The 12,972-nt window shown below is 40.4% G+C and overlaps 2 protein-coding genes across 8 annotated transcripts in view; one reads left to right on the plus strand and one right to left on the minus strand.

Annotated features, from left to right (window-relative positions):
- LOC139979192 (zinc finger protein 474-like) overlaps positions 1-10,384 on the minus strand; it is a 60,613-nt gene extending 50,229 nt beyond the window's left edge. For 2 of the 6 annotated variants that reach the window (XM_071989938.1, XM_071989933.1), the window contains exons 1-4: positions 8,258-10,260; positions 4,961-6,273; positions 2,026-2,203; positions 1,682-1,886 (exon numbers count right to left, since the gene is read on the minus strand). In XM_071989938.1, the coding sequence (XP_071846039.1) occupies positions 1,732-1,886; positions 2,026-2,203; positions 4,961-6,187 (1,560 nt within the window). In that variant the 5' untranslated portion in view covers positions 6,188-6,273; positions 8,258-10,260 and the 3' untranslated portion in view covers positions 1,682-1,731. The other 4 variants (XM_071989937.1, XM_071989939.1, XM_071989935.1 and 1 more) reach the window with 4 other exon arrangements.
- LOC139979184 (uncharacterized) overlaps positions 10,383-12,972 on the plus strand; it is a 137,405-nt gene continuing 134,815 nt past the window's right edge. Inside the window, exon 1 of one of the 2 annotated variants that reach the window (XM_071989921.1) lies at positions 10,383-10,519. The gene's annotated coding sequence lies outside the window, so the exon portion shown is untranslated. Of the gene's footprint in view, positions 10,605-12,972 lie in introns of both variants that reach the window. The other variant, XM_071989920.1, reaches the window with a different exon arrangement.

The raw sequence follows: 12,972 nt of genomic DNA on the forward strand, positions 1-12,972 counted from the left end.
GAGGGCACAACAGAGGCTCCTGCAGTGGGAGCGGCCCTACCCTTAGCCACCGAACTGACTTTCGGCGCTTTCCCTTTGGCTCTGTTACAGGTCTTCGCTTTGACCTTAGCCTTAGGGTTCGAACTGTACTCCGTTCTTGGAGTTGCCTCCGGATCGGTGGTCCGCGGGGTTCGCGGTGTGTCATCCGGAGGTTTATCATGGACCGTGGACTGCGGAGCAGCCTGGTCCGGTGCCTGAGTCGGCGACTTGGGTGGAAGGTGATCCAGCTGGAGCTGTAGCCGTTGACGTTTGGCCTCAAGCCAGGCTTCCGTTTCCTTCCAATTAGCCTGCGTGAATGTCACGCAGATGGAACAGGGGTCCCGCCGGCTGCAAGATCTGAACTGCGGGCATAGTGCGTGCTCGTCCCAGGCACGCCCGGGGCGAAAAAGTGAGCACGTTGCACATTTAATTGAAGTCCTCCCGTCCTTAGACATATTGAATTCCTATACTGTAGGAGGAGGATAAGTCGGGAGAAAAAAATACTACGAAATCCGCGAAAAGAGCGGTTTGAATAACGTGACCTACACAGAGTTTTCTGAAACAAAACAAGAATGTGAAGGTCTAAACTCCCAAAAGGGAGCTCCCGGGTGGCTGTAAAAGCCCCCCAAGTACTTCCCGTGGAACTCCAAGGGTAAAGAGAACAAGGGAGAAAAGGACCTAGACAAGTAAAAATCAACGAAAAATATGTGAATAGGTCTTAGCGGTACAACACGTAAGTGCAGTGTACAGGTGTCTCGCACAACCCGTACACGTGTGAGGTACCGTAATGCAAAATGAGGCGAGATCCTAGTTGTAAAAAGAGGCAGAAAAATCGCCAAAAACAAAAGGATACTTAGCAGAAACTTGGGGAATCCTGTTGTAAACTCTGTCAAGAACCTTCGTCGTTCATGAGAAGCAGGATTCCAGCAAGAAAAACTCAGTTTGGCGTTAGTGAAAACGGAGCTCGTAAGACACGCGTTTTCCTTCGGAATGGTAAATTCGGAAGGAAGAGAGGGTGCGCGGTGACCTATGGGAGAGGTCACCGCGGGCGCAGTGCTAAAATTATACCAGTGGCGTCTAGGTAGACTAGGAAATGTGCGTTTGTGTTGTAGGAGACAGGTAAGAGAGGAGTGAAGTAAATACCATGGTTGAGCTTGTGCAAATGTAAACCCTCCTTTGGGACCCATTTCTATTGCTGCTCTGTTACATTACACTATTATGATGAGATATGTAATATTAGCCCTTCTGCAAAAATTTCAGCAAAATAAAAGCTGTTTAAACAACAAGTTAACACTGACACAGGCTTGTATGTTATGACTCAAAGCATGTTGATAACGGAATGAATGAGGCTGCTTTAATTCAGAGGGTAAATAGTCTGTCATGTGTTCCAAGTACTCTGGACTAGCAAGACAAGATATCACAATCGAATGATTGCAATTGATTGATTGCAATTGATCAAACATCAAATGACTGATTATTTAATCAAGTTACATTCGATCTGCAACATTACTTTGCTCTAACACTTTTTCATAATAGTATAAACCACATGTGAATTCAAACTCAAAAAAGTAAGAAGCTTATAAACCATAGCAAACCTGGAAATAATCCTTCCATTTTGTTTAGATGTTAACTTTTCCCACTAAATTTGTGTTGTCTGGCATACCTTTGATATCTCTTGGAATACAAAAGATGACACAGTTTCTGTCCATCTTTCTACTTGAACTTTGGTTTACATGATCTTTGGTGCACTATGAGTCTGTCGGGTAGAAATGTGCGTGCACAAGTAGGACACGGAACAAGATTAGCTTGTGCTGCTCCCCACGCAGCTTCATTCATGGCCTCCACATAAGAAGCGTTGCCTTGTACACCTGATGCAGTCAAAAGAAATAAGACAATATAAACAGAGCAAATCTTTAAAATGGGATGCATAGAAAATGCTTAGCAGCCATCTGTTACAAAGAAAAGAAACTTTAATATGATTTTCTCTGAAACTCATGTGTACAGTACCTTGTATTGGTCTGACTTCAGGCTTCATTGGTTCTGGCCTCTGTAAGTTTCTAGGTAACTTTCCATTCTCAATGTGCCATTTCTTCAAACACTGAGGTTCGTGGATCGAGATTGATTTGCTACCAAACTCCCTTCCACAGATGTAGCAGATGATGGTACGTGGCCTTTTAATAACATTCTGATGAACACAAGCATAAAATATAAAATGTTAAAATTTTGAACATTAAGGTCAATAGGTTAAACTTCTTTAAGGCTATTATCCATGAGTACACACAATATATTGATGGTTACTTGGTTCTCTGACCATTGACTGGCAGGTACACAGATAATTCATTCAACAAAAGATCAGAAATTGCAAAGTTTCTCTATACTGTAAATACACATGAGACACTTCTAGATTAGAAGTGGTGAACCCACTAGAAGAAAGTGTGCAGATATTGTGTGTAAATTGCACATGCTTTTTAGTGTTGCTCTATTTAACTTGAAGTAGGATTATTCTGCCAAAGATAATTTGTTTAAAGTATGTCTGAAAACCTCAAATGTTATAAAAAATAAACAGTATGAACATTTACCACCTGTTGAGTAGTATAATTTTCTGCAAAATTACAATAGTGCAGAGTTGGCAAAAAGGTGAAGATATGTTTGGTATTTGGGAGCAGCTCTTCAGGACTGCATTGATTCACAGCTGCAAGTTTGTTGAAATGACATATATATGTAAAAATATGATACTGGAGAGATTTTATGTCCCTTTTTTCATTTTGCTGAAATTTCCATCCATCATACTCCTTTGCTTGTATTTCCCTTTTCAATGGTTGTGTCAATATACCATCAAATATCATTGATAGTTATTCAACCATACATTGGGTGGATGCGAAATTATGAGGGTTTTACTGCAAATATTGGGCTAATTTTGGACACCAAAATGTGACATTATGAAAATGGCTGTAATTGAGATGCACTTTTCTTAGTTTTTCCCATGTTATTATGCCTTGACTTTGCATTTTCTATTCTAGTGAAAGCAGAGCTTCAATTACACTTGCAAATCTCAGTCACCCATGCTCATCAACTGCTGGAAAATAAAGATCTTCATCTTTGTTAACGTACATAATTTTGGTGTGCTCCTGCATAACGTACGTTAACTGGTGGCAACTTTTCATGATTATAACCTAATCACACACTGCACAGTAGTGTACTAGGGATTGCAAGTCCCAGAAACTCACTACTCATGCTGAGAATAGGTCTAATGGCATCTCTGAGGACAAATTCTTTCAAAAATACATGTGAAAAAAACTTGTTATTGGTTGTTAAACTGTACAAATTGTTCGGTGTCCTCAACATAACGTACGTTAAATGGGCATTATTTCACTATCAACTGGTAGTTTTGAATATCAAAACATTTGTAACTGATCAACACCCCACATACACTGATAGTAAACAGTTCTTTTACTGCTAGCAGTTCAATTCCTCTGTATCAGTCACAATTTGTGTGTGGTGTCCTCATCTAGCCTGCATAAGGTATGTTAACTGTGAAAATCTATTTTAGGCTCATGGCAGGAATTCTCACAGAATGTTCAACTCACTTCATATTTCACCATGTTTGAAATAGAATTAAACTATTTCCATCATCCAATGAGTCTAAAACATGGTTTTAGGACATCAAAACATACTCTGTTAACGTATATTATGGTGTCTCATTTTTTGGTGTCTTCATAACGTACGTTAACAATATGCACTTTGAATGTAAATTATTGAGAAGACTGAGAACTTCCATGTTAGGAAACACTTCATTTCCAAGTAGTTCTAAGGTACTCTATCTAACTAGTTGATGAAATTTGTCATTGAGCCAGTGGCTTAGTTCTATAACTCCAAATTCCTGTTGTGTTGTTAACGTATGTTATGGTGTCCTAAATGATCAGCCTCATTAACTTACAATGGAATGTGATAAGTACTTCAAATTTTGTTTTTGTGTCATAAGATATCATTTGCCGGAGAACCAGAATCAGCACTCAAATAGATACCTTTGTGTAATTCATTTTTGAACATGCATGTCACACTTTAGTAACCCAGTATCATATTATGACATATATACATCTGAAACACCATAACTATTATACCAAGGTTCTCTCATGATTAAGTTATTGAATTATCCTCATTTCATATCAGTGGTGTAGCTAGAGGGTTTGGCGCCCGGGTGCAAGAGTAGAAAATTGCGCCCCCCCCCTAATACTGAAAGAAAAATAAATCGCGTGTGAACATTTTTGGTTATATTTTTCGGGCAAGTCGTTACAGCCCCCTCCCACCTCCCTAAATCAAATTGTACTCCTACGCCTATGATATTTCCACCTTTCGAAATCTACTGCCTTGGAACTGTACACTGAAATACCTGAAATTTCCGTGAAATGTAGTCATTACAGAATACAAAGCAGAATTAAAATAAAAGGGGAAAACGGTCGAAATGGACTGAAAAGAAATCACAATCTATAAATTTGCTAACAAAAACTACTACATTCAGTTTAGATTTTATTAGTAACTGGAAAATATTCATGCCTGACGACATACATTAATTTTGTCATGCTTTTCTAAAAAGTGCTTATTGTTTTAACTCTCATTCGCCCATTTCAGCGCCCCCTAAACCCGGCGCTCGTGCCCTCCCTTGACCCCCCCTAACTACACCACTGTTTCATATTAAGTTATGTTTCAGGCACAATTGAGTAAGGGATTATTGCAACTTCTGTGAACCTAATTAGGCAAATGCAATGGGGTACACCTGGCATCACTAAAATACTCTCAACCATAACATCACCAAATTCTTGTTACACCAAAGAGGCCTTTCTAAGTAGTACTTTTTATCTAATTTGTCATTTGATATCGTGTTAAACAATTTGTAAAGAAATGGCAGTTCTTTTCATTTTGAATAAATTTTTGTTATAATCACCTTGGAGATCTTTGGATGGATGCTTTGATCAGAATCACCAGTAACAGAAGATGATCCTTTGGAGGCACAAACACTAGCATGTTTTTCAATACGATCCGGTGAAAACTTTCTCCCACAGAGCTGACATGGCACAAGGTTAGACTTGTAGGTCTCCAAAGCTGCACTATTAGCATTAGAACGGTCATTCACGTTGGAATGCTTGGTAGTAGTTGAAATGGCTTCTGGTTTCCTCGGCTGTGCTCTTCTTAATTCTTTAGGGAGTCTTTTATTTTGCACATGCCACTTCTTCAAGCACTGGGGCTCATGAACAGCCAACGACTTTGAGCCAAAGTCACGAGAGCAGATGTAACAGACCAAAAATTGTGGCTTTGGGGGTGAGAAGGATGAACTGCTGGCAATGGTGGATTTTTTCTGCATAGTTTCTTTAGGTGGAACTGGTGACATACCCCAGCTTTGAAGGTTACTCTCTGATGGTAAACATTTCCCTACTTTTCCCGAGTTAGGCTTGCATGATCTTTGATGCACAGGTAATCTATCCGGGGCAAATGTTCTTCCACAGTTATGGCAGGGTATTAGCTGGGCAGCTGCAGCTCGGCTGGCACTATCATTATAAAGGTGTATGTCGGAACCAGAGCTATCCAGGGGTACAGGTCTCTTTGGCAATTTTCTTCGTAGGTTCTTAGGCAATGATTTGTTTTCAATTTTCCATTTCTCCAAGCATTGAGGTTCATGAATTGTGATCGATTTACTTCCAAACTCTCTGCCACAAATGTAACAGACGACAGATGGTGGCCTGCGTGGGAAAGCAACGCAGTCTGATGTACTGGTAATTTTTAGCTTTAGTCTCGGAGGATTCTTTACTGCTGCTAACTTCATCCCCTGACCATTCTTTGTGGTTTGTAAGGTATCCTTGTTACCTCTAACTTGACCAAGAGAGAAAGAACTGAGGTCTCTGACTGTTACATTGTCTTCCTGTAACAGAGTCACTGAACTTGGTCGTGAGAGGGTAGCTGTTGATGATCTTTTTCTTTTTTCCAAGAGAGGACTTGGAGTTCCATTTTGTGGCCACGACTTGTGGAGAGGATTATCTGATGGTTCTGGCTTTCTCAAGCTTTTATTTCGGGAGGAAGTGGTACCAGCTTTACCACAGGTTCGTTCATGTATTTTTACCCTCTCTGGCAGGAATGTGAGACCACATTTGGAACAAGGTGATAGTTGTGCACTCATCTTCCTCAACAACTCTGTGTCAATAGCAGTTGCTATATTTTTCAGATAGTTTCACTAAATTCACTGAGGTAGATCTTTTAGTGGTTCTGTGATAAATAAAAATAAATGTTTGCAGATCAGTCTGTAGCTCTAAGCTACTGCGATGAACAAAAAATGATGATGGAAATAATTTTGTGCAGGTCTGTTGTGCCATGATGTATATGACTAGGTTTCTAAGGCTTAGGCTCTAGCCTTTATGCCTACTATGTCAAATAATTTGCTCTGAATCTGATGGTCTATATCAAACTCAAACATCTGCAATATGAACATATACTGTATTCTCTAACTTCTCTTCCTTCATGAACAATGAGTGCCGTTTTGACTTTTAGGACTAGGGGAAAAAATATGTTGTACTGTTGAGGCCAGGTGGGAGAGAGAGACAGGCAAAGAAGACATGACATAACCAGAGTCAGAGCTGAACTGCCTTGTACCACCTTTACATTATATACATTACAACAAGGCACAAGAACAACAGACAATAAAATAACACACATTCCACATATACAGATGTACCTCTACTTCTTACCCCCCCCCCCTTTAGTAAGAGCCCCATACACGTTCAACATTTTCATTACTCGATAGATTTTAGTTGATCAACATTTGCAAGCCTTTACTCTGTAATTCCCTCACCCTGTATTACAAAATTCACAGGTGATAACTGAGTCTTCACGACATAAGGGCCTGTTCACTTGGGAGCAAGCTTAGCAGAAAAGGCTTGGACAGTGGATGTGACTTCAATAAACCCAGTCACCCAACTTAAGTTTAACCTCATGCCTTTTCTTATTATACCCTAATTTATTCTTCCTTGTCTGTTGTCTCATGTCCTTCCTGGCTAACTTTAACATCTGGTTGTTTTTTGCCTCTTGTCTCATTCTCCACCTTGGTCTTCCCCCACCCACTCCCCCAGTCCTCTAATTTTACGACCCATGAACAACTCGGCTGGAGAGAACCCAGTAGATTCATGCCTCATGCTTATCCCACAGTGTGATCGCCTTTAACAAAGCAAACCAACATTGAGACAAGGTTTCTATGTACCCTTTCCACCCAGTTAGACTGTGGATGATAGGGAGTGAGAATACCCTTTTCACTCCGCACAAAATACACACCTCTGCCATCTGTTTACACACCATTTGAGGGCCATTATCTGATACAAGGCTCGCAAAAGATCCCCAGGGACAAAAAAGTTGCCTTACCACCTTAGCTACCACTCTGCCTGTTGCCCTTTTCAAGGTAAACAAGAGACATAATTTGGAGAAGTGATCTGTAAAAACCAAAATATACAGATTGCCTTCCTTACTTTGTGGAAAGGGACCAAGAATGCCCACGGCAATTAGAACATGCCATGGGTAAACACTAGATGTGCTTTCCATATAGCCTGCAGGTCTTTGGGAAACTGGTTTCACCAATTGACATATTCTACACTTTTTCACAAATCTCTCCATTGCTCTCATTACACCTTTGCAATAAAACCTTTCTTGAATATTTGAAACAATATTCCTATTCCCTAGATGAGGACAGGTAGGGGTACAGTGGTAGTGAGTGATAACCTCATGAACCGGTTGTTCAGGAACTACAACTTTGTTATTTCCAGAACCATCCAAAAGCATCAACAGACCATTCTCAAGAATATACTTTTGATCGAAATGACCTTCCCCGTTGATCAAGCCTTGAATAATTTGTAACAGATATGGGTCATTTTGCTGTTCTGAAATATCCTTTTTCATATCTGGTAGGCTAGGGAGACTTGCTACCTGTACATTCAGCACTTCCTATGGGCATGTTGTTATCTAATGATAAAGTGAAAAATCAGAGCACTCAGTACAAAAGTACTTGTCAATTCTATCGACCTCTTGCTTACTGAGACCCAGCCATGCCCAATGGAACCACTTTTCACAACCTTCACACTGGATCCAGAACACTGTCTCTGCAGGATCCACTTACATTCTCGATAAATACAAATATTCGTGGGAACCTGGCTGGTAGTGTACAGTATAATCAAACTCTTGAAGTCTAAGAGCCAATCTCACTAACCTTCCTTTCAGTGAGGTGTTATGCAACATCCATACTAATGCCTGATGGTCTGTGAAGACAGTCGTGTTAGAACACTCAAGATATGGCCGCCACTTGTCAAATGCGGCCCCAAACAACCGCTAGGCACTCCAACTCAGTTACTGAATAATTACAATGGCAGGCCTAGGTACTCTTGATGCAAATGCAATAACCCTGCGATAACTCGAGCCAGTCTGCTGGACAATGGCAGCCCCCAATCCTACCCCACTTGCATCAGTATGGATCTCAAAAGGTTTCATAAGATATGGAATGGTTAGAGAGACATTGCTAGTAATTTCTTGTTCAACTTTTCAAATGCACTTTGGCACTTATCTGACCATTTCCACTGTTCATTTTTCTTTCTCAACTTATTTAGAGGCTCAATCGTCGTGGAATAGTGCTGTATGGCAAATTTGTACAAATAGCACACCACCCACTTAAACCTAAGAATCACTCTAGTGACTTTTTCTTGTTTGGTTGTAGAAATTTCCACACCAGTGAGCATTTGGATGGATCCAACCTGACACCCTGACTATCAACGACATAACCCAAAAACTTTACTTGTCTGCACAACATATGGCATTTAGCAGGATTCACTGTTAACCCATCTTTCCAGCAAAGTAGCCAGAAATTTGCAAGGGGGAGAAGCACATTTTGCAATTGATATGGGGGAGGGGTCTTAGGGGAGGGGGTGTCGATTGCTGTCTTAGCTTCATACCATGCTGTTCGTGCAACAACGTATGACAAATCATAGAAAGGATGAGAACGCACGTTGCATCGTTGTGCATTCAGTTCGTGACACTCCATCGAGTGCGGTTAGGTAGGCTATATGTATTTTATTTTGCAGTGGCCAACTGTAGGCTTGTAATAGACTATAGGCTAAATTAAGGTAATTGCATCTGCCAAACTAAGTAGCTGAATCAGTAGGCCTGAATGTTACTACGATTATAATCAAGTTAACAGAGCTGACGAGTATTCAAGATCAAATGAGCACTGACAAAATACCATGCAAAAAAAACCCAGTTTTTAACATTTTTCAACACTGAAAGGGGTGGAGCAGTTACTGCCTGACCTACCTTAGTCACAGAAACCAATTTCCTTTTGGAGATTGAAGGCAGAACGCTTGACGGTTATATTCTGCTTTAACTTCTTTTTGCTGTGTGTCGTGAAAATTTGCCCAACAAGTATGTTACAATATTTAGGCTACTTAGGCTAGTTATGGAGAATTTTTGCCCCAAACTTAGACCTAATATTAGGATTAAGTTACATACCAACTTCTTCCATGTAGGCCTAGCCTAAGTGTATTTGCTATTTAAGCCTAGCAGATCCAGGCCCAAGCTGATAATAACTCAGAGAAACTCAATGATGAATAGTCCTAGGCACATGCCCCGCACACCATAGAACATAGAAGTACTGTAGGCTAGGCTCGCAATGGCCCATAATTATTAACTACATGACGGTACAGGTAATGTACGCAAAAATCTATTATCTGTTGGTGTAACAGCTAGTGTTACTGGCTATAACTTAAATCCCTAAGTTACTGCCTGACCTACCTCAGTCACAGAGACCAATTTCCTTTTTGAGATTGAAGGCAGAACGCTTGACGGTAATATTCTGCTTTAATTTCTTTTCGCTGTGTGTCGTGAAAATTTGCCTGACAAATATGTTTATTTCTTTGCTACGGGAATAGGCTCAGACAAATATAGTTTACCTTCGACTTCGTTGTACTGTCTTTGATCATACTTCATAGCCAAGTTCACACTTCGTAGATCTAGCCTAGTCCATATAATTTAACAACTGGATAAGAAATAGCTGTTGATGTAGCCTAATATTAAGTATTAAATTAACTCTTAGTTTACAGACTCAGTTTCGGGATCGATTCAGGTCAATAAAGTTAAGTTACAGTACATACGGCATGCAAGCTATGTAACTGTACAAATCCAACGATTTTGTGTACAAACGACATTAAAATTACTAGGCAACGATAATCTTCTTACCGGTTGTGCGAAATGATCGTTGTTCAACACAAAGTACACGAAAATGTGTTATTAGCCTACGAGACAGTAAACTATTCGAACGTAAAGACTATGCTAATTTATACGGTTGTTACATGTTAACGGTGGCCAATGCAGGTGCAAATATTATTGTACGTATGACGGACAGTTAAACTAAGACTAAAGAGCACACAGTTTTCTGTATGACATGAAGTAGACCAACTAACGGTTAACAAAGCAAAGAACAATGGTAAATACATGCGAAGCTCATTAGTTTCGTCTCTGTTTGGTAACATATGACCTAAACCCTGGAACTTATCAATTGGGACTTTGCGGTAGGCTAGGCGTTTTATGAACGCAATTTCAGATTCTCTCATTTTCACTCTTCACTCTAGCCTAACTTGTCAGGCCTAGGCTAACTTAGGTCTCACAAGTCGTTAGACCTCCTACTTCCTACTAGGTTAGGAATAGGGCCTACCAAGTACCAGAAGTTACATACGTTTAATGTTTAGGCCAAATTAGGCATGCCAAACTGTATGCCAATTGTAAGGCCAAGGCTAAGGTACAAGCTGAATCATGGGTTCCATCAAGGAGTAACTTAATTATCTGTTGATAACAATTTCGGTCAAAGTGTCAGATAACAGGGACAGTAGGCCTTCCAAGAACAACAATGTACAAAAACCTAAGTTAGGCCTAGCCGCCTAGCCTAGGCCTAATGTATTGTAAGGCCTTTACATTTTCTGAAAACTTAGCGACCAACCCTCCCCCGCACCCCCAGGCATACGCTGGGCTTGTTGTTACTTTGTGCCAGTGATGCATGAGGTTGTCTGGACACTAAGTTTGGTTGACCAAAAAGACAGACAGTAGGAAGTCATTTAGTCAATTTAGGCCTAGGCTATGTGTGAGACGTATTTGTGGTGTTATAAGATTTGTCCTTTAAAGGTCAAGCGACACGTAAACTTGACTTTGCATAATATTAAACTTAACAATTCTTACATTAACAAAAACCCAACACCGCGATTTTTTTCCGTCTCCAAAGGGGTAGAAATCGGTAAAAAGTACTATTACGTAATAGATTCAGTGACGTCACGGGGGGGAGCGCAGAAGAGTGCAAACTGTATATGTTCTGCGCAGTGCATTGGGTATGGAGAAATCTCAAACTTCTCGAAAATATTACCTTTTTCAGCAGTCTGTTACAAGAAAGTTAAGATTTGGATTAAGATGAAAAATCACAAATTTATACATAAGACATCGAACAAAACATCCATTGACTTCTTTTTTCATAAATTCCTTGCATTTTCTTCCTATCAAGCAACAAAAAACTCCGCAAAAATCGGCTAGATTGACTCGTTCAGGGAAAGCCGAAAACAAATGACGTCATTTGTTTACCAAGTCGAAAGTGAATGATATCGTCGCATACGATATTGTTACCACATACAGTTTCTATACACGCACTGTAGTACGCATATATACACAGCACAGCATAGCTTATACATATCGCGAAATGGCTGCCGGTGGCATTGACACACAGTATTTAGATAGCAACGGCGAAGAAGTAAGGGAAATGGAGGACATGGTGGACGATCGTGGGGAAGTTTTTCCCTATATGTTCGAACCGGAGACCAGCGAAGAGGAAGCGGGATCGGACAGCGATGTCGAAATTGATCGTCTTGACGGAATATAACGGTAACGTTACGCCAAGCGTACTATACTTTATATAGGATAGTTGTGTCACTAGTTAGGCCTAGAACCGATAAATGTTTCCTAACTTTGCTCATACACTTAGCTAGCCAATTTGTTGATGGGGCAGCAAAATTAACATGAATGTGCGGTCGAGTAAAGTTAAGGAAGTTACTATTTTCCTTAAAAGTTGTGGCAGCACATGCCCCAGGAACATGTCACACAGACATGTTTCATTTGGTTAGTAGATTGAAGGAGCCAATTGGAAGAGTGCACAACAAATTCAGAGGTGGCCTATTATTAATTTCCTAGCAGTTGTAGGCCTAGTGGCAAATTAGTGAAGTTACCACAAATCAGGGAAAGGGTGGGGGGGGGGGAGGGAGAAGGTGGCACGTCACACCAGCTTTTTGTCATTTCCGCTTGAGCTAATTTCATAACCAGATTTTCTCAATCTAGGGAATGGATTCAGAAGTGGGAAAGAGTTGGAAACGAGGCAATATCGGCCTGTTTTATTTTCCTTTGCAGCATTGTCCCAACAGAGGCAAGACTTCTAAGAAGAGGCTACCCCTTCCTTACTAGTGATGTTACTTGTAAGAAGCTTCAACAGTAGATTGCCCTTCAGAGGTGCCCCTTTTCTATTTTGACATGTTAGTACAGTATGCCCCAATAATTGAGGTTGGTATGAAGTCATTGAATTGGCTCTTTATTATTTGAACTGGTTTGTATTGTTTACAGGTGTCATTGTGGCCAATGTGCTGTGATGCCTACAGCAAGGGAGTGTAGATGCTGCAGCGAAATAGATAAGGACTGTGATGGATGAAGAAGGTGCTGCATGCGATCACCTTACACCCAGGTTTTGAAGCTATGTGCCTGAACCCATTGTTTCTTCAGACAGCCTACTACATGTACCGTCAACAGTATGGTGGACGTGCACAGGAAAACAGGATCCAAGAGTAAGTATAGAATACATTATTTTTGTTGTATACCTTTATTCATTGCTCTGACCTGCTGTTGAAAGATGTA

The sequence above is a fragment of the Apostichopus japonicus genome, chromosome 13 (genome assembly GCF_037975245.1).
Source record: "Apostichopus japonicus isolate 1M-3 chromosome 13, ASM3797524v1, whole genome shotgun sequence".
Classification (NCBI taxonomy): Eukaryota; Metazoa; Echinodermata; class Holothuroidea; order Aspidochirotida; family Stichopodidae; genus Apostichopus; species Apostichopus japonicus.